General features: G+C 50.0%; 1 protein-coding gene across 5 annotated transcripts in view; it reads right to left on the bottom strand.

Annotated features, from left to right (window-relative positions):
• Positions 1–18,379, bottom strand: part of L3MBTL3 (L3MBTL histone methyl-lysine binding protein 3) — a 1,294,236-nt gene that overhangs the window by 569,605 nt on the left and 706,252 nt on the right. For all 5 annotated transcript variants that reach the window (XM_069622999.1, XM_069623001.1, XM_069623000.1 and 2 more), the window contains one exon: positions 15,004–15,080. In XM_069622999.1, coding sequence (XP_069479100.1) covers positions 15,004–15,080 — 77 coding nt within the window. The remainder of the gene's footprint in view (positions 1–15,003; positions 15,081–18,379) is intronic.

Genomic DNA, 18,379 nt, shown 5'->3' on the forward strand with positions numbered 1-18,379 from the left:
AACGCCCTATGGGCCTCTGATGGCTGTGATCTTGTCCCTTGAGGAGAAAGTTCTCTCTGAGCTTGTATCCCAGATGAGGCCCAGGAACAATACAGTCTGCCTGGGCTCCAGCTGTGACTTCTTCAGATTGATGGGAAATCCCAACTCGTGTAGTGGAAGCATAAGGGCGGAGTAGGTGTGGGGGACCGCCTCCGGAGACCTTGTCGTGATGAGCCAGTCTAGGCATGGATAGGCGTGGTGACCCTGAGCCCCAAGTAGGGCTGCCACGCGTTCATCCAACCTGTACAGACCCTGGGGGCTGAATTGAGGCCAAAGGGTAGAAACCTGCATATAAAATGGAAACCCATGACCCTGACCTTACGAAAGTACCGATGGGGCTGCAGATCGGTATGTGAAGGTAAGCATCTTTCAGATCCAGGGAGCACACCCAGTCTCCCATGCACAAGGTCTCCACAATACGCGCTGAGGTAACCAATGTATGGCGAAAATCAGTGAAAAGGAGCCCAGACTACACTGAGAGGCTGGGACTTCTTCCACTGCCTGCCTCTCTTCGTGCAAGCAAATGTCCGTCCACAGAGTTATTGTCCCAATCTATGGAGAGAAAGGGAGGAGAGCCGGCTGCTGAAAAGGAGGCTGTGGGGCTGCCAAGACAGTTAAGAGGCATGGAAGCCGGTGTTGTGGGTACTGGCATGGGAAGCTGAGGCTGCACAGGAGCCAGGGGTGCTGGAACCAAGGGCGGGGTGGCGTGGGTGCTAGCGACAGAACTGGAGAGAGTATGTCCCTGATCACCTCCCTGAGGACGATACACCTCTGCGGAGACCTCATGAGGGTCATGGCTTTTCAATAAATCCTGTCTTCACAGTGCGGTGGAGCGCTTGGAGGCACAGGGCCTTGAGGGCGCTGCGGCCTGAACCCACTCTGCCTTTTGTCTGCGGGGTGCATCGGCGCTGTGACGAGGAAGGGTATGCCGTGGGCCCCGTACTTAGTGATGACTAGTCCCACCTGGAAACTTGTTCCCCTACCTGTTCCCCAAAGGGGGATGGTGTCAGACGAGCCGCCATTTTATCTGGCCCGGCGGCCATTTTGTCAGGCGGCACACCGCATGTCGGGGCACTTGTAGAGTTGGGCCCCGCCTCTTCCAAGACTCCTGGTGGTGGAGGATGAGGCCTCCCCTGCACCTCAGGACGGGGCCTGGTAGGCTGATTGACCTCAGCGCTGCCGCTGGTAGTGCTGCGTATAGGCGTCCCCTCAGACATCTGTCTGGTACTAGGAGGTAGCCCTTCGGGACTTGCCCCGGTAATAGAACGTTGCAGCCCCTCCGCTCAGTCACTGGTAGGGTCTCGTGTCCCCCTCGGCCAGTAGCTGTAGTAGCAGCTTCTGTACCTGCACAAGTACAAGAACCTGGAAGGTCCCTCCTGTGCTTGTGCCTCCTGGACGGAGACAACTTTGCGGAGCGTGTGGTGTGTACAGGTGCCCCATCGGACATCTGTCCGGTCCTAGGGCATAGCCCCTCGGGCAAAGACCCGGTAATAGAACCTTGAGGCCCCTCAGCGCAGTGTCCGGTAGGATCTGGCGATCCCTCGGCCTGACAGCCGGTAGCTGCGGCATCCTTGGTACCTGCACTGGTACCCGGACCTAAAAGGTCCCTCCCGCTCCTACGCCTCCTTGGGAAGGAGTCGCTTTTGTAGGGTACATGGTGCATACAGGCACCACCTCGGACCTCTGTCCGGCACTAGGGACGTAGCCCCTCAGGTGTAGACCCGGTAATAGAGCCTAGTGGCTATTGAGCGCAGTTAGCAGTAGGCTCTAGGGACCCCTTGGCCTGGCCGCCGGTAGCTGTACTAGCCTCAGTACCTGCACTGGCACAAGAACCTGAAAGGTCTTTCCTGCTCTAGATGTGGATGAAATCAGTGCCCCTACCTTGGGCCTGGACTTGTCCTGATGAATTCCTTCGAGTCCTTTGGAGGCAAACTTCCGAAGAGCTCCCTCCCCCGGGCTATATTCAGAGATTGTGGTGTAAGCGTGTCGCACGCGGTACTTGACTTCCATCTGTGGTCGGAGACAAGGCAGAGGAGGCAGATAGCGTGGGTGGGGGTCAGACGTAGGGAAGAGCCCCTCACAGGCTGAACACCTGCTGGAGCCCGCTGACCTCAACCTGTGCCGGAGAGGAGCGTGGTCGCCACAGGACAGAGGTATCTGAATAAAGAGAAGAAGAAGACAAAAAGAAAACACTACTCCGGGGAAGAGTGCGTGGAATTACAAGGCCGGAGGCCTAAACCGGGAGCGCTGGTGAAATCGGTCAGTTCCCATCGACGCGAAAAAGAGGGCCGAAGAGTGGTGCCGGTGGGCGGAGTCAGGGGAGCCCATGCTCCCAGGGCTGCGCCCCCACAGTCCTCTAGATTTAAAGGGGAAGAAGGTTTTTTTATGGTGAAAAAGGTTGTCTTCCCGTCCCTAGCGAGGGACGCCCATACAGTATAGAGGAAAGGGGAAGGGACGTAAGAGCACAAACGTTCTTACTCACCTTGAATGTGTGTTGTGCCATTCTGAAAAGTATCTTTAAGTTTGATTTAATCACCTGTGAATTGGTTGTGCCTCTTCCAAAAGGTAATGCTGTTGGCTTTACTTAACTATTTCTTCCAGAATATTAGTGTGTAAATTCACCAACTGGGTCTTGCTTCCCCTGGCCTGCTTTATGGCCCGTCTAAACTAAGTCTGCCATGGGTTTTACCTACCTTGAATAACATGGAGTCATTCACAAAATGTAACATTGTGTTTTGCTTTCCCTGGTCTGTTTTATACAGATGCTAAAACAGTCTTAGGGTTATACTTACCTTTAAGTTGCTGATAGCTCCTTTAAAAAGTACATTGAATTTACTTACCTTGATCTGCCTTGGGCCATCCTAAAATTTGTTAGAAATATATTGCTTACCTTAGTCTGTGTTCCACTGATCTGAAAAGCAAATGTAATAGTATATTACATTAGAAATGTATTCTGTAGGTGTAGCTAACCTTGGTCTGCCTGGTGCAATCCTAAATTAGTGATAAGGTTTCTTGCATACCTTAGTGTTCCACTGAGCTGCAAAGCAACTGTAATTGCATATTAAACCAAAAGGTCGTACTCTCCTAGTATAACTCTGTGTTATCCTGAAAGTAGTAATAGCTTTCTTCTGTTCCTTGAATGAGTGTTCCACTATTCAGAAAAGTATACTTGCAGGTTGGGTTAATAAGTGATTTCTTAACTGAGTGCCACTGCATAACTGCTCGGGTCTACTACCCTTGTACTATTGAAAGTAACTTATGGTTTTAACCCCCATGAATAGGTGTGTCCTATACTAAATGTGTTTGATAAGGTCGGACTTGCCTAGAAATACTGTTAGTTTTCTGAACAAGGTTTATGCTTTGGTCTGTGTACTTTAAAGCATTGTGTTGTGTTTTTATACTGTGTTTATGATCGTATGACCAAGTACTTACCCACCAAGATTTATCTTGGCCTAACTTTGATTTATAATAAACCTTTATTTTTCATAAGACTTCTAGTTGTCATTGTTTCTGTTGAACCATTGGTATATTACAAGTTCTTTGTACCTTGCTACAGCGCTTTCTCCTAAGAAAAGCTTTGCTGCTCTGTCTACGCTACCATATACTCCGTTGGTACCACCTTATACTAAGAGTGGAGTCGTCTCAGTTGAATGATTTTGATAAACCCTTAGTTGGACTTCAGAAAGACTGTCCTAACACCCAGTTTCTGTGCCTTTCAGTGTACATTGTCCATATTGCATGCCACATTTCATAAAGATGTAATATCCTTAGCTTCATATTTTTTGGCTTCAAAGTGCCCCAGTGGAGCTAAAACTAAAGATCCACCTATGAGCCAAAGGAAATCCTGTTACTGAAGCACCCCAAAGGAAATAATGTGACACCAAAGTATGGATTATGATCCAAATAAGAAGTGCCAATGAAGAGCCACCAATGAGCTAAAACCAACGATGGAGCTAAAGCACCGACCGTGAACCAAACCAAACGCTGTCCCTAAGATGCAACCTACGAGCCAAAATTGGATTTGGTGCTGAATTGCACCCATGACCTAAATAATGCTGGCATTTTTAAGGCGGATTTCTAAAATCAAACCTGGTAGGCAGATTTTAAGAAGCCACCCTTGTTATGGTGAACAGGGAGAACCCAATCAAGGTAGTGTGGAGGGGGCGTGGCTAAGAGAGCCATATGAGAAGCTGTGTTCTGGAGGAGCTCCAGTGATCCTGTTACTGATCCTCGCCAAAAATGCATATACAGCGGCACTGAAGCTCTGGAACATTTCGTACCAGCCCATGAACATGGCACTCGGGTGCGCTGCAACTTTGGAGTACGTGGGACGCGGGGAGCCGGAGATGTGGTCTTTGCCGAAGTCGCACATTCTGGAACGACGGCACAAGATGGCGGACGGGAGGCTTAAACAAAGGGACCAGCCGGCCATGTGAAGGAAGCTTAGAGACAGCGGAGAGTTCGCCCGGCCGCGAGGCATATTGCATGGGCACCCCCGCACTGTGTGCATGAGACAGATGGTGTCGGGATCAGGGACGGAGAGGCACGATCCGCACCAGACACGAAGCGGACGTGAACCCCACTATACTGCCCCCGGGGCTTGCCTATTGGGAAACACGGTGGCCCCACGGTGTGAGCTGCATGGGACCGTACTGCCGGGTGGGAGGTCCGATCCAAGTGAGCATGGCCCCCGCTACTGTACCGTGCAACAACGCAGAACAACGAGGCCAGCAGTGAAGCGGCCCGGGGGTGAGGCGTACCCTCAAGGGAATCCAGGAACCCCAGCACAGGCTGGTGTCGGGACACCCGCGGGGCGCAGGACAGAGCGACTGGAGGCACCCCCGCCGGATGGACCCACAACGAATTTAGCAGTGGGAGGGCACCCATAGCGGTGTAACGCCGGGGAGCACAGGGGGGCCGGAGAGGGCGCCAGGAGAGCAGTGGCCTGGAGCGGCACGGACCTGGGAGCCACCCACTACACACGAAGGCGGCCCGCCCTACCGAGGCTGGCCGCGGACACATTGCCATGCTGCACCACTTATACCTGTGCGAGAGCGGTGCCCATGATAAAGGGGATGCAGTCAGGCAAGCCGCAATTGTGCATCCATGGTAGCCACAGGCCCGCGGACCCCTGACAGTAATAAACATTGGTGCCCCGGCGCCACACACACAGCCGGAGAGGTGCAGGCATACCCAGACTCAAAGACCTGGGGCCCCAGGACACACGTGCGCTTGGGGGGCATGCAGAGCGGCCCCGTATGTGGCATTTGGGCTGCGGCCACACAGTGAAAGACACAGATTGGCAAGGACGTGCCCCCACCAAGGCGGGCAGGGTGCGGCGGACAAAAGAGTTGGCGAATGGTAACACCCCCGGGCTCCTACATGAGGCGGGGGAGAGGAGGAGTGAGGCGCACTTTGCGGAGAGAGCTGCCTAACACTGCCCACGTGTGTAGGATGCGCCTGTGACTTGGCGGAGCCCACCGTTGATGCGTGCTGGGACTGCAGGGACACTCAGAAGAGCCCCGAGCGCTGGGGGGAGCAGTCATGGACCTAGAGTAGTAAGAGGTGGGGCACACAGACTTGGAGAAGAGACACGCCAGCGCACAAGCACGTTGGAGGACACAATCCACCCCAGGCGCAGACTGGGCAGCACAAGGGAACCCCAACGTAACACGCCTAGGCCCCCCCTGCCAGCCGGGAACGGGGTGTGTGCAAGCCAGAGACTACATACCGCACAGCTAGCACTCGCACGCCCAGACAACATCAGGATGGCCGATAAACCGCCTAAAACAAAGGGTAAACAACCCACGATCGATGAGTATGCTAAAACATCGCTGGTGGCGGAGGGGGCCAGAAGCAAGGAGAGAACCCCCACTGTGGGCATAGCCACCAAGAGCAAAGATCGGGAGATCCTTGCAGCAATAGCAGACCTGAAAGTGGCTTGGGAAACCAAATTGGAAATGGCCATGGTGGAACTGAAAGCGGCGCTGGAGCTCAAAGTCGGGGCTGTACAGGAGGAGGTGAATCTACTCCGGCAAGACGTCAGAACTTTGGCAGAACGCACAGGTGACTTGGAGAAAGAAGTGGCCCCGAACATGGGAGCATGTGCATCCCATAAATCCGAGCTTCATGCCCTATAACAACATGTGGGCAACCTGGAAAGCAGAGCGGAGGAGGCAGAGGGACGTGCTCGGAGAAACAACATACATATTGTAGGATTGCCTGAGGGGGCTGAGGGACCCAACCCACCGAGTATGTCGAATCAATGCTGCTGCAGGAGATAACTGGGGGAATGCTGACCCAGGGGTTTGCGGTGGAAAGGGCGCATAGGGCCCTGACGAGGAAACCACCTCCGGGGCACCCCCCCCACCCCCCCAGGCCGGTGATTGCCAAGATCCTGAACTACCGAGACCGGGAAACAATCCTTGAGTACTTCCGAAAGGGAGGAACGATACAAAGGGGGTCGACAAACATAATGGCATATCCGGACTACACTCTGCAGGTACAGCGTTGACGCATGAACTTTGGGGCAGTGAAGAGAAGAATGTGAGAAGCAGGCTACAAATACATGCTAATTTACCCCGCAAAACTGAAGGTGTTCCACAAAAATAGAACATTGTTTTTTGATACCCCCGATGACGCGACATAATGGCTGGACATGCAGAGCTGTCCCCAAGAATCAGGCATCCAGAAGGAAGACGGTGCAGATAAGTAGCATGGAGACCGTGGCACCTAGGGTTTCGCAGTCTCAGACATTGGGACCAGAATATAGGGCAGGACACTGCCTGTCGGAGTAGAGCGACCAGAGCTATACATGTAGGATCCTTGAGCATGGCAACTTAGTGAACGATGTGGGAGCCCTATGGAACTGGCCCTCACACCCCCACGTATAGACTAGTAAGGTCACCAATATATCGGTGACACCCTGCCGGGTTCTTGATCTCGGCATTCTGAGGCAGGACCAAACGCGGGGGAGCCTGAGATTCAGGGATGGAGCTGGGCACCAGTTGGGGGGGGGGGCAGGGAGGAGGGAGGGAAGGGGTTGTGTGCAGTGGTTTATAGTTGAGCAAGGGAGGTGGGGGGAGGGAAACCCGGGAAGAGGGGAGGAGGGACAAACCACACATGGCTTTGGGTAGCCTCAGAATTGTAACCTGGAATGTTAGAGGCCTCAATAGTTAATTTATAAGGAATAAAGTGATGATGTACCTGAGAAGGCTGAAAGTGGACATAGCATTACTACAGGAGACCCACCTTACTAGGGATAAACTGGAGTTGGTCAGGAGAAAGTGGAGGGGGTCCACCACTGGAGCCACATACTCAGCTTACGCAAGGGGGGTGGTCACATGGGTGGTACCACATGTACCATTTCAGCTGCTTCAGTCTACGACAGACCCAGATGGAAGAATGTTAGTGGTGCAGGGGATGCTGGAAAATAGGGATGTGAGCATTATAAACTCATGCGTGCCCATCCAAGACACAGTGGCCTATTTCAGGGCCCTATATGGCAAAATTAGCCCCCTAGTGGGCGGCGCTATCATTTGGGGAGGGGATTTTAATTGCACATTACACCCAAAATTGGATAGGTCAGACAAACTAGACAGACCTACCCCAGATGCAAGGGCATTACAGGCCCTACTGCAGGACTTTGGACTAGATGATGTTTGGAGACAGCTGCACCCGGGAGACAGGCAGTACTCACATTATGCGGCCCCCCACAACCTATACACGAGACTGGATTACATGTTTGTGGCCTCGGAGATAGCCGGGGAAATGATAGGCTCGGAATACAAGGCCAGAGTACTTTTGGACCACTCCCCTCTGGTCTTGGAGTGGAGGCATCAGCTGCCTAGGGCGAGAATCCCGGCATGGAAACTTAAGGCCGAAGCCCTGTAGGACTCGGGATGCCGTGAGGACTTAAGGGAGGCAATTATTGAGTATTTTGACATTAATACAGGGAGTGGGCAGTCGGAGGGAACCTTATGGGAGGCTTTCAAAGTGGTAGTACGGGACGCAGCCATATCCAAGTCTAGAGGGCTCCAAGGGGGCATAGAGCGAGAGTTACAGGAGACAGAGAAAGAGCTGGAAGAAATAATACAGAAGGGGAGCACCTCACACGAGGATACCGCACGGGCAAACCTATTGCAGCAAACTAGCAGGGAGCACTGGGACAGACTGAGTTAAACTATAAAAAATATATCAAGAGGCAACATGCGGGGGGAGATAAACCGGGAAGGCTGCTGGCATGGCTATACAAAAACGAAACACCACGTCCAGTGGTCAGGGAGTTAAAGGGTGAAGAAGGTCAGACCTGGGATACCCAAGAGGGAGTCAATGAGGGGTTTCTCAGATTCTACAGACGCCTATATGACGATATGGGGGAGGAGATGGGGCAGGAGACACTGGAAGACATAGGATTGCCTAAGCTAAACGACCAGGAGCGGGAGGACCTGGACGCTCCAATCACATTAGATGAACTAGAGACAGTGATTCAGCACCTACCCACGTGTAAGGCTCCGGGGTCGGATGGGCTCCCAAGTGAATTTTACAAGACGTACAAGCAGGAGGTACTCCCACTGCTGATCGCCATGCTAAACAAGGCGTTTGAACGAGGGAGGCTGCCGGAGTCTCTGAGGGAGGCGGTGATAATTCCGCTCTTAAAACCGGGCATGCCAAGCACGGACTGTGGATCATACCGACCCCTGTCAATGCTCAACCAAGACAGTAGAATCCTTACAGCCACGCTGGCAAATAGGCTCAAACGTGTTATTGGCAAACTGGTACACCCCAATCAAACAGGGTATGTTCCAGGCAGGAATATAACGGACAATAACAGGTGACTCCGCCACATAATTGAGCAGACAGAGGGGGACCCAGGCAAAATGGCGATAGTCTCATTGGATGCCATTAAGGCCTTCGACTGTGAGGTGGCCGTGGTTGCTAGCGGCGCTGAAGGAATATGGAATGGGGCCGGGGTACCTGAGGTGGGTCAAAATGATATACAGCTCCCCAATCGCCAGGGTTAAAACCGGCGCAATAATCTCGGACAAATGGCAACTTAGTAGGGGCACAAGACAGGGCTGCCCCTGGTCGCCCATGTGGTACATTCTCGCTCTAGAGCTACTGGCAATCTGCCTCAGACAACAGTACGGGGAGATTGGAATCCCTACGAAGGGAGGAACGCACCTTACATCACTGTACGCGGATGACATCCTGCTATACCTGTGCTTCCCAGAAGAAAACTTACAATATGTCCTGGAGGTGATGGAACACTATGCCACCCTCTCGGGCATAGCGGTAAACCCAAAGAAATCAAGCATGTTCCCTTTATGGAGATACAGGAGGGCCCCGAAGAGGCACCTACTGGTCCTGCCGATACCCGGGCAGACTAGGACATTTCGATACTTGGGTATCGACATATACCACACGGCTGAGGACGAACACAAGCACAATACGGAGATGGCAGTGGTACGCATTAAAAATAGCATGGGGTTTTTTTCCAGGCTACCCCTGGCCATGATGGGTAGGGCGGCGCTGATCAAGATGGTGGTCCTGCCGAGACTGCTGCACTTTTTTACGAACATTCCATACATGCTCCACAAACGTTTTTTTCTTTTTTAGAAACTCCACTGCTAATGCAGGGGCTTTATTTGGCACAACTCCAGGAATAGGGTGGCCCTATGGAAGCTACAAAACCCGTGCGACAGGGGGTATAAACCTACCGAATATCGAGCTATACTACCTGGTGGGGCAGCTCCAGTACGTGGCCAGATGGTTGTCCGAAGTGGAGACAGCTGAAACCAGGCTTTTGTACAAGGACACCGCCCCCTTTTTTTTGAGAGAGGTGGTATGGTTGCAAGGAAGGGCAAGACTGTTGAAACTGGGCTGGGAAATATGGAACAAAGCGTGGCAGGTGGTGGGAAACACGACCCCATGCTCCCTGCAGGTGCCGTTAGTGGCGCTCTGCGGGAGGATTTGCAAATAACAATATGGATCCGCAGATACTGGGAACCGATGGGCCTTGCGACCCTCAGTGATGTATGGCAAGAGGGGGAGGCACTAGACTTCAAGAGGCTAATGGAAGATACCGGGGTGCACAAAGGCCAATGTATTACCTATACAAGAATCATCAAACAGGTGTGGGAAAGGTGGCCTGCAGAAGTGCTAGCGGAGCAACCGGATATGGTCATTGAGACGATGTATGACATATCGGAGGGTGGGCACAAAATATCCTGCATATACGAATTATTGATGACTAGGGTGGGTAAGGAGGTGCTCCAACTGAGGCGCGACTGGGAGGAGGAGGTGGGAGAACCTATGCTGGATGGAAAATGGGATAGAGTTCAAAGGTATCACAAGAAGGTGTCCCGTAGCGCAAGATTACAGCAGATCCAGTTATGCGTCACTCATAGGGCATATATGACCCCTAGTAGGATTGTCAGTTGTGGAAGATCGGCAACACAAAAATGCCCACGGTGCAGGGAGGTGGAAGCTGGTTTGATAAACATGTTTTGGGCTTGCCCGGAGGTGTGTAGATTCTGGACAGAGGTTAAGCTACGCCTAGCTGAAAAGGGGATCGCACTGGAGGTGGAGTCAGTTTGGGCATGCATGCTGGGGGTTTTGCCAGACCACACAACCTGAAGCACATTAGTAAAATGAAAGATCTGGCCTACATCCTGGCCAAACGGAGAATCGCAATGGGCTGGAAGGCTGCCCAACGGCCCAGAATAGGGATGTGGTGGGCTGATGTCCTGAAGTGGGCTGATGCAGAAACGGCAGCTTGGTATGAAGCAATCAGTAGAGATGGGGAGGAAGAAGCGGGACCCCTGATAGCGTGGAGGCAACTGGTGGCCACAATGGTGGGATCCCCTGGGCGGATCCTAGTGAGGATGACATGAGGGGGACTATTGAGGAAGTCAAGCACAGAGATATGCAAGCCAGTGGCATTGAAGCAGGGGCTCGAGAGTTAAGGGGGTGGGAGGGGGCAGGACGGCGATGCACAACGAGTGAATATAATGAAGCAAAATTCATATGCAAATGTCCTCAATGTTTGGTGTGGTGTTAACAAAAACAATAACAATTGTTATAAAAAAAAAAAAAGGTAGTGTGGAGAGCAGTCAAGGTCTATTCTCAGGAGAGTGTGAGTTTGGTCACGGGACCCAATGAGTCCACACAACCTAATGAGTCCACACAGAATAGCACAGACAGTCAGTTTTAAAACTATAGTGTTTTATTTAGGCATTAAAAAACACACCAAAAAATTCAACTAACAGGTAGTAATATCACACAAAACCATATGACAAATATATACATTCACCAGTAGGTTAACTTACAATACATTACTAAATAACCAGGTGAAACAGCCAAGTTCTCAGATGTAGGTAACATGATTAAAACCAGTCACAAGTACAATTCCCTTTATTTAAGAAGTCCAGCCGTATGATGCATGGACCCTAGTGCCCAGAGGTCACAGGACCCCAGAGAAGGTTCTCTACAGGGATGCAATGGGCTTATGGTGGTGATTTAAAACTGTTCCAAACTATTTCAAAGTTCAATAACAATTTGTGAGAAGGCAGGTATGTTCTCTCTTTTCCAGACCCAAGGCTAATCCACGGGCAGGGTACTTAACCCAGGTTCTATGACCAAAGGTAAGAGAGAGATAGGAGATAAGGGGCTTTGGACCCAATGTTATCCTATGGAGGATGGGGGCGCACAGGTATGCTTACTTACCTCTGTACATCCTTTGTTCAGGTGAGAGGTGCCCAGGGGTTGCAGGTTTGAGTGCTCTTCTGGTCGGGTGTAACTGCAAGATGCAAGCACAGTCAATTAAGAAACGCAGACTTTCACGATGCAGACCTCTTCAAGACATTTCAAGGTATGGAGAAGGGCTAGTTCCAGCAATGATCACTGTTTTCAAGCAAATACAAGTATTCGTCCAGTTGCGGTCAAAGACGCAACTCCAGGACAGGTTCATTTGATGCTCAGAGGCTGAAATTTGGGGAGAGGGTTGCTTGTGGCACAAGCTGGCAACCACCAAAGTTCTTCAGACTTCGATACGTAACTGTGACGGTTCTGGCATGGTAGCCCATGAGGGTGCTGGTCTGTCCACCAGGCAGTCCAGGGACAAATCCGAAGGCTCTTGGGGCATGAAACCTTGTGAAGACTTTGAGACTAGTTGGTCCCACCAGTCCAAGGGTCGAAGCACTGGGGAGGGTCTTCTGAGGTCAGGCAGAGGAGCAGGGCTTCACCGGGCCAATCACTGGAGAGGATTTTGGTCCACTGCAAAAGTTTTTGTCAGGCCAGCAACTGGCTGGTCTTCTTCCAAGAATTCTTGGTTCCAATGTAGATCTGAAGAATGGCTATAGAAGCCCTCTTCTTATCCAAAACTGGAACTGAAAGCAAGTCCAAGCCCCCTGTGCAATAGCACCTGGAGCAATCCAAGTGCTGAATGGGATTACCACAATAAATGATCTCAGGCCCAAATAATCGGACAGACTCAAAGAATATGACAAAAAACTATGTTTATTATCAGTTCAATAAAGTAGGGAAACCTAGTGAAGAAACAGATTGTAGCTGGCACGTTCTCAATGCATTTCAGTTACACAAAAGGTTTTATACCTCGACATACGCCAGCTATGATGTCATACTACGTGGCTAACAGTAAAAACCTACCAGGTGGAGGGATTGGTTAAGGGAAATGTATACATATAGTCTGTGTGAATGTTAGTATCATCATTGTATGCCTCTTATCCGGTAGAAACGCCTTGAACCACCTCCAACTATGTACAAAATACAGATAATAATGTAATACCAGCTGCAGATAGAGCCATGCCACAATGTATGGTCCACATTACATAGACACTCATGATTGATTGGTATTCTCTTTTCAACCTTGAACATTCAGCTAGTTAGCAGCACGTAAGAAACAAAACCCAGGTGCGAGGGAATGTCAGAAAACTGCCTTTCTTAGCTAATTAGCGGACAATCTCTCATCAGTTAGACCCTAAGCCAAGGCTCCTTCTTTGTAGTTGACCTTGCTGACTTTTCTCTTCCTTAGAACTTTAAAGGAAGTGAAGGTAAATTGCTATCTTTGTCTGGAACTTTATGTATAATCCTTGTTTTCCAGTCCTGAATCACGCATGAGGAGTCCATGATTTTGTCCATTTTGCCCTTCCTTTTAGTACTATTTGATTCAATTATATTGTTGCCATTACTCCCTCGGCCTCTGGAGACTTAGTTGCTCCATTCTGCATGTGCTTTATGCTTCTTTGATTGAACAATACTTTGGAGCCATGTAGTTGCTCTTGCTATGAAATTCTTGCTTCTGAGCCAAGCAAATACCCTTTGTTCTTGCACAAAAAGTGTATTCCAGTGCCTGTCAGCATTACAGCCTTGGTTTCCCCTCTCGAGGCTTCTTGCTTACTATTACACGATGCCGACGTCTATTTTCTTAGCATGGCTGATTTACTCGTGTTCTATTTCCTACTTTAGAAAGCTTCTATACGTCTCATCTACCTTGCGTTTCTGTATATATACATTTGTTACATCTCTTATCACTTATCTTAGTGTATATGTTTTTTCTTCATATTCGCATATATGTTTACTTCGCCACTTCAATCACATCTTCATTCTTTAGATATCCATACATCGAGTTTAGTGGGTCCACGTATCTTCGATCTTTAGTGGAGTCACTTTACATCTGCCAGACTTTACTTCTAGCTCTTCCATGTCAAGTGGTGTCTGCAGGCGCTTGTCTACCGCATCAGTTTGATATTACATTCGATATGGTTGTCTGAGTGCATAACCTCTCCCATACCTTCGATATGGTATTGAGAGCATACCACTGTCAAGCACAGTGCTTTCTTGTTGTTCTTCCATTATGACGGAGGTGAGTGGCTGGGCTCTATAAATTAAGTGTACATCTGTCTCTCTGCACCGCAAATGGAAATAATCTGCACAATTCAAACAGCCAGTAGTTGTCAAATCAGGGACAACTACTGGTTTCACATCTGCCCCAGAAGCAATGTTCTGGCACCCGGGATGCGGACTGGGACTAGATTGTGCCAACCCCCTTCCTGTGTCATACACACAGAAATGCTCACTAGACTGCGAAAGCAGCAGCTTTCCCGGGAAAGTGCATGACCGTGTATGGAATTCCTGACCTGAGAAGGCCAAATTAAAATATTGTCAAACAGCAAGCAAATGTCTCATGGCACAACCATTTTAGGGCACTAGCTAAGTTTAGTAACCATACGCGGTAAACACAAATGTGCACATAAAGAATAAAGTAAAAACAGTAAAAATGTAAGTGGTGCCACCAGTTTGTCTTTAGGCACATATAAAAGTAACCAAAAATCCCAATTGAAAAAGGTTTGAGAGATACAAAAGTATCAAAGTATCTCCATTGCACTGCACTGTAAGGTGCTGTTTGCAATATAAAAATACAATATAAAAAGACAAGAATTCAAAAGAGAAACAACCTTTCTGAGTGCTGACAGTCTGGAGGACTGATCAGTTTCCCCACAACAAATGAGCAAAAGGCAAGAGAAGTGAAGATGAAGGTCAGCTTTACTTCCCTTCAAAAAGTCTGGGCAGGTCCAAAAACAAAGCAAAAAGAATGGGGTTCCAGAGAAAGATATTTTTCCTAACATTTATAATGCCCCAACAATGACCCAAAATTAATAGTGGAATTAATGTACCAGCCATGCGCCACCTAAGCCAAAATGAAGCAACCGAAGGACAATTGCTGATATTGTCATATCTTTTTTAATAGACACTATTAAGACACTTAATGAATGACATTTAACAGACAGTTTGAGAATCATATAGGAAGGCATGCCATTCCAAAGACCTGCATGATTCTGCCGAGCAAACAAGCACACGTCTTTGCAGTTTAACCATATTAAAGGTGCATTCTTGAAATTCAGTTCATTGCTGTCCACGTGAGATACAGCGAAGAACAATTACCTGGAGGTACCGTAAGTGTAGTTCCAGTCTCCTCACAGTAGCCAATAGGGCGGATATAAGGGCTGCTGCAGTCACACCTGGATCCAAAAGAAAGAAAGACTCAGTGACACACACCTATAAGTGCAACGGCTTTAAGATGCAGCTTGATACAAAGTAAAGGGAGAGGGATTTGTTAAGCTATGATATTGGCTCTTATGCAGCACAACTTCCAACATATTTATGGTGTCATTGTGCTCCGGAATATTCAAATGAAAATGGTTTTGTAGGAAACAGGTTAGGTTAGAGAGGGAGCAGTGAAAGATTGATTTACAGCAATGTTGATGTGTGCAGATCTGAATGAACCAGGCCCTGGCAGCAGTGGCCAACGTGTGTCCCTTGTAAGTCGTTTTTCTATCTGTGGTGTTTGGAACAGTGCAGTCTTAAGGAGAGTGACTGGGCTATGTTGGTGCATCTGTTTTGAGTTCATGTGCTGTTTCAAGGGATTAGTGAGCAGACAAAGGTGTCTTAAGGTGGCATTGGCGCTTGTTCTGGTTTTTCGATATATTCTTTTGGTGTTAGGTTTGTGCGTTAAGATGTGGTGTCAGTTAGGAAGGAAGGTTGAAAGATTGGTAGAGCTCAGCTCTGTGATCAATCTGATGATGTCATCACTATTTTCTCAGAGGTAGCCTCTACTCATATGGCCAGGGGACAGCAGCCGCTACCTGATCATAACTCTGGGGGCGGCTATATGGCGTACAACCACATGTCGGGAGGCGACCCTGAGGGGGAAGACACAGAATAATCAGATGAAAACACATAATCCCCTCCATTGATCATGCCTTTATGGCATACTGTGACAGTCCCCTTAAACCACCCATAACAACTACTGATGACATCTTTCAATAATCTGTGCACAGAATGCCAAGGATGGCCTATCATTCCCATGTAAATAGAAACACTGGGACGAGGAGGGCGAATGGTGAAGCTGAGAAGCCCAGGACGATCTCTAGTGGTTGCAAGCATATGATAGGTCCTGGGACATTTAAAAGACCTGACCAGCAGGGAGGAAGGAGACGCTGTATGGGAAAGCTTTATTTGCCCGGTGCTGGCCAAGGGACTGCCAAGCCGCTAAGAAGACCGTGGAGCCTGAAGGCTCGAGAAGACGCCAGAAGGAGAAGGACTGCTGGAGCGTGTCCACCGTGCTGGGACCGTAACAGGAAGAGAAATTATAAGTTACTCACCTTAGTGACTAAAGTACTCCTATAGTCCCCTTTCCTCCATACTGTATGGGCATCCCTCGCTAGGGACGGGAGACGGAACCTTTTTCACCTGTAAAATCATCTTCCCCTTTAAATTTAGATTCGTGCGGGGGTGCGGCCCTGGGAGCATGCGCTCCCGACTCCGCCCACCGGCACCTCTCCTCAGTACCCTTTGACGCGTCAACAATATTAACATTGCCTAATGACAACAGATCTGTTAGGGGAGGAGGGGGGAGGACAGTGGGATGTATAGTACATTAGTCACTATGGTGAGTAACTTATAATTACTCCTACACCCTTCCCCTTTCTGCCATACTGTATGGGCGATTATAACTGAATTTAGCCCCAGGGTGGAGAGTTGACACTCTTAAGAAAACAAGTTTTTTAACACTGCCTGACGAAATGCTGCATCCGAACTGGCGCTGGTATCCAAGCAGTAGTGCTTGCAGAAGGCCGAGGGTGTAGCCCACGTGGCTGCCTTGCTGATGACCTGCCACAAAACGAGTCTTTGAAAAGCTACAGCTGTGGACTTAGCTCTGATGGCGCGGGCATGCACGTTTGCTGGTAATGGCTTGTCCTGCCCCTCATACGCCTCCTTGATGACCATAACCATCCACCTTGCTATGGAAAGCTTGGAGGTCTGACAGCCTGGTTTTGACCCCCCAAAGGTAACGAAAAAGGCGTCTGATTTGCGGGAGCTCTTGGTTCTGTCCAGGTAGAATTTTAGAGCGCGTCTGACATCTAGATAGTGCAGTACCCTCTGAGCGTCATCCTTAGGGTCTGCAAAGAAAGTTAGTAACACAATCTCCTCATTTAAGTGAAAAGGTAAGAATCCGGGGTGTGTTCTGAGTACCACCTTGTCCTTATGAAATGTAGTATATGGCTCTGAAGCCACTAGCGCCTCTATCTCACTGATTTGGCATGCCGAGGTAAGACCCACTAGGAGGGCCGTCTTAATGGTTACTAGCCTGATGTCCACTGACGCCATCGGCTCAAATGATTTGTGGGCCAGGGTGACCAGGACCACATTGAGGTGTGGTTTCTTGAGAGGTGGATATAGTCTAGTTAGGCCCGCTAAGTGCCTCTTAACGACCGGATTCAAGGATGAGAATACCTCCTCCTAAGAGTTCTTGTAAGCTGCAATGACTGCCAGATAAATGTGGCACGTGTCTACTTACACGCCTGAGTATGCAAGGTGTGCCGAGAAGGAGAGCACTTCGTCCAACGTGCAAGTCAAAGGATCAATTTCCTTTGACTCTGCCCAGTGACACAACCTGGTCCACTTGCTTTTGTTCTGGCTCCTGGTGGCGTCACTCCTAGCGCCCTGTATAATGGCCAGGTTAGCCTGTGACAGGCACAGATGCGTCAGGGAGACCTTTTCAGGAACTGTGCTGCGATGGCCAACTTCTGCGGGGAGGGGTGGATGACTGTGCCCACCGGCTGACAGAGAAGGTGTGAGTAGGTGTGCTGGGCCAAGCAGGTGGTGTACGGGGCCTGGTCCGACAAGCTGAGCAGCTCTGAGAACCAGGGTCGTGCTGGCCACCATGGGGCTATCAGAATGATCAGAAGGTCCCTCGACTCCCGGATCCTGCGAATGACCTTGTACACCAGGGAAGTGGGGGGGGGGGGGGTGGGGGGAGCGTAAGCGGTCATGTTGTTCCACTGGATCAGCATTGCATCGCCCAGCAAAGCCATGCCCTGCCCTGCCCCTGCCAGGAGGCAAACTGGGGGCACCTCCTGTTGGCACTGGAGGCGAAGAGGTCCACCTGCGGATGACTCCACCTGTTGAAGATCCCCTGAAGGACCTGCTCGTTAACTGCCATTCGTAGTTGTCTGTGCCCAGCCTGCTGAGCCTGTCCGCCTCTAGGTTGTACTCCACTGGGCGGCGGACTACTGACGGGTGTATGTTGTTCACCTCCTTGCTGATACAATACATGCAGATGGAGCTTTCTGTTTGAATGAGAATCACCCTGCCGGTGATAATAGGTAGAAAGGCTTTGAGAGCAAGCCAGATAGCCATCATCTCGAGCCAGTTGATGTGCACCAGCTGCTCCTGCCGGGACCATACTCCATGGACGCTGTGACTGTCCAGGGTAGCTCACCATCCCTCTAGGGATGAGTCTGTGGTAATGGTGACC

The sequence above is a fragment of the Ambystoma mexicanum genome, chromosome 11 (genome assembly GCF_040938575.1).
Source record: "Ambystoma mexicanum isolate Mex_15411 chromosome 11, UKY_AmexF1_1, whole genome shotgun sequence".
NCBI lineage: Eukaryota > Metazoa > Chordata > Amphibia > Caudata > Ambystomatidae > Ambystoma > Ambystoma mexicanum.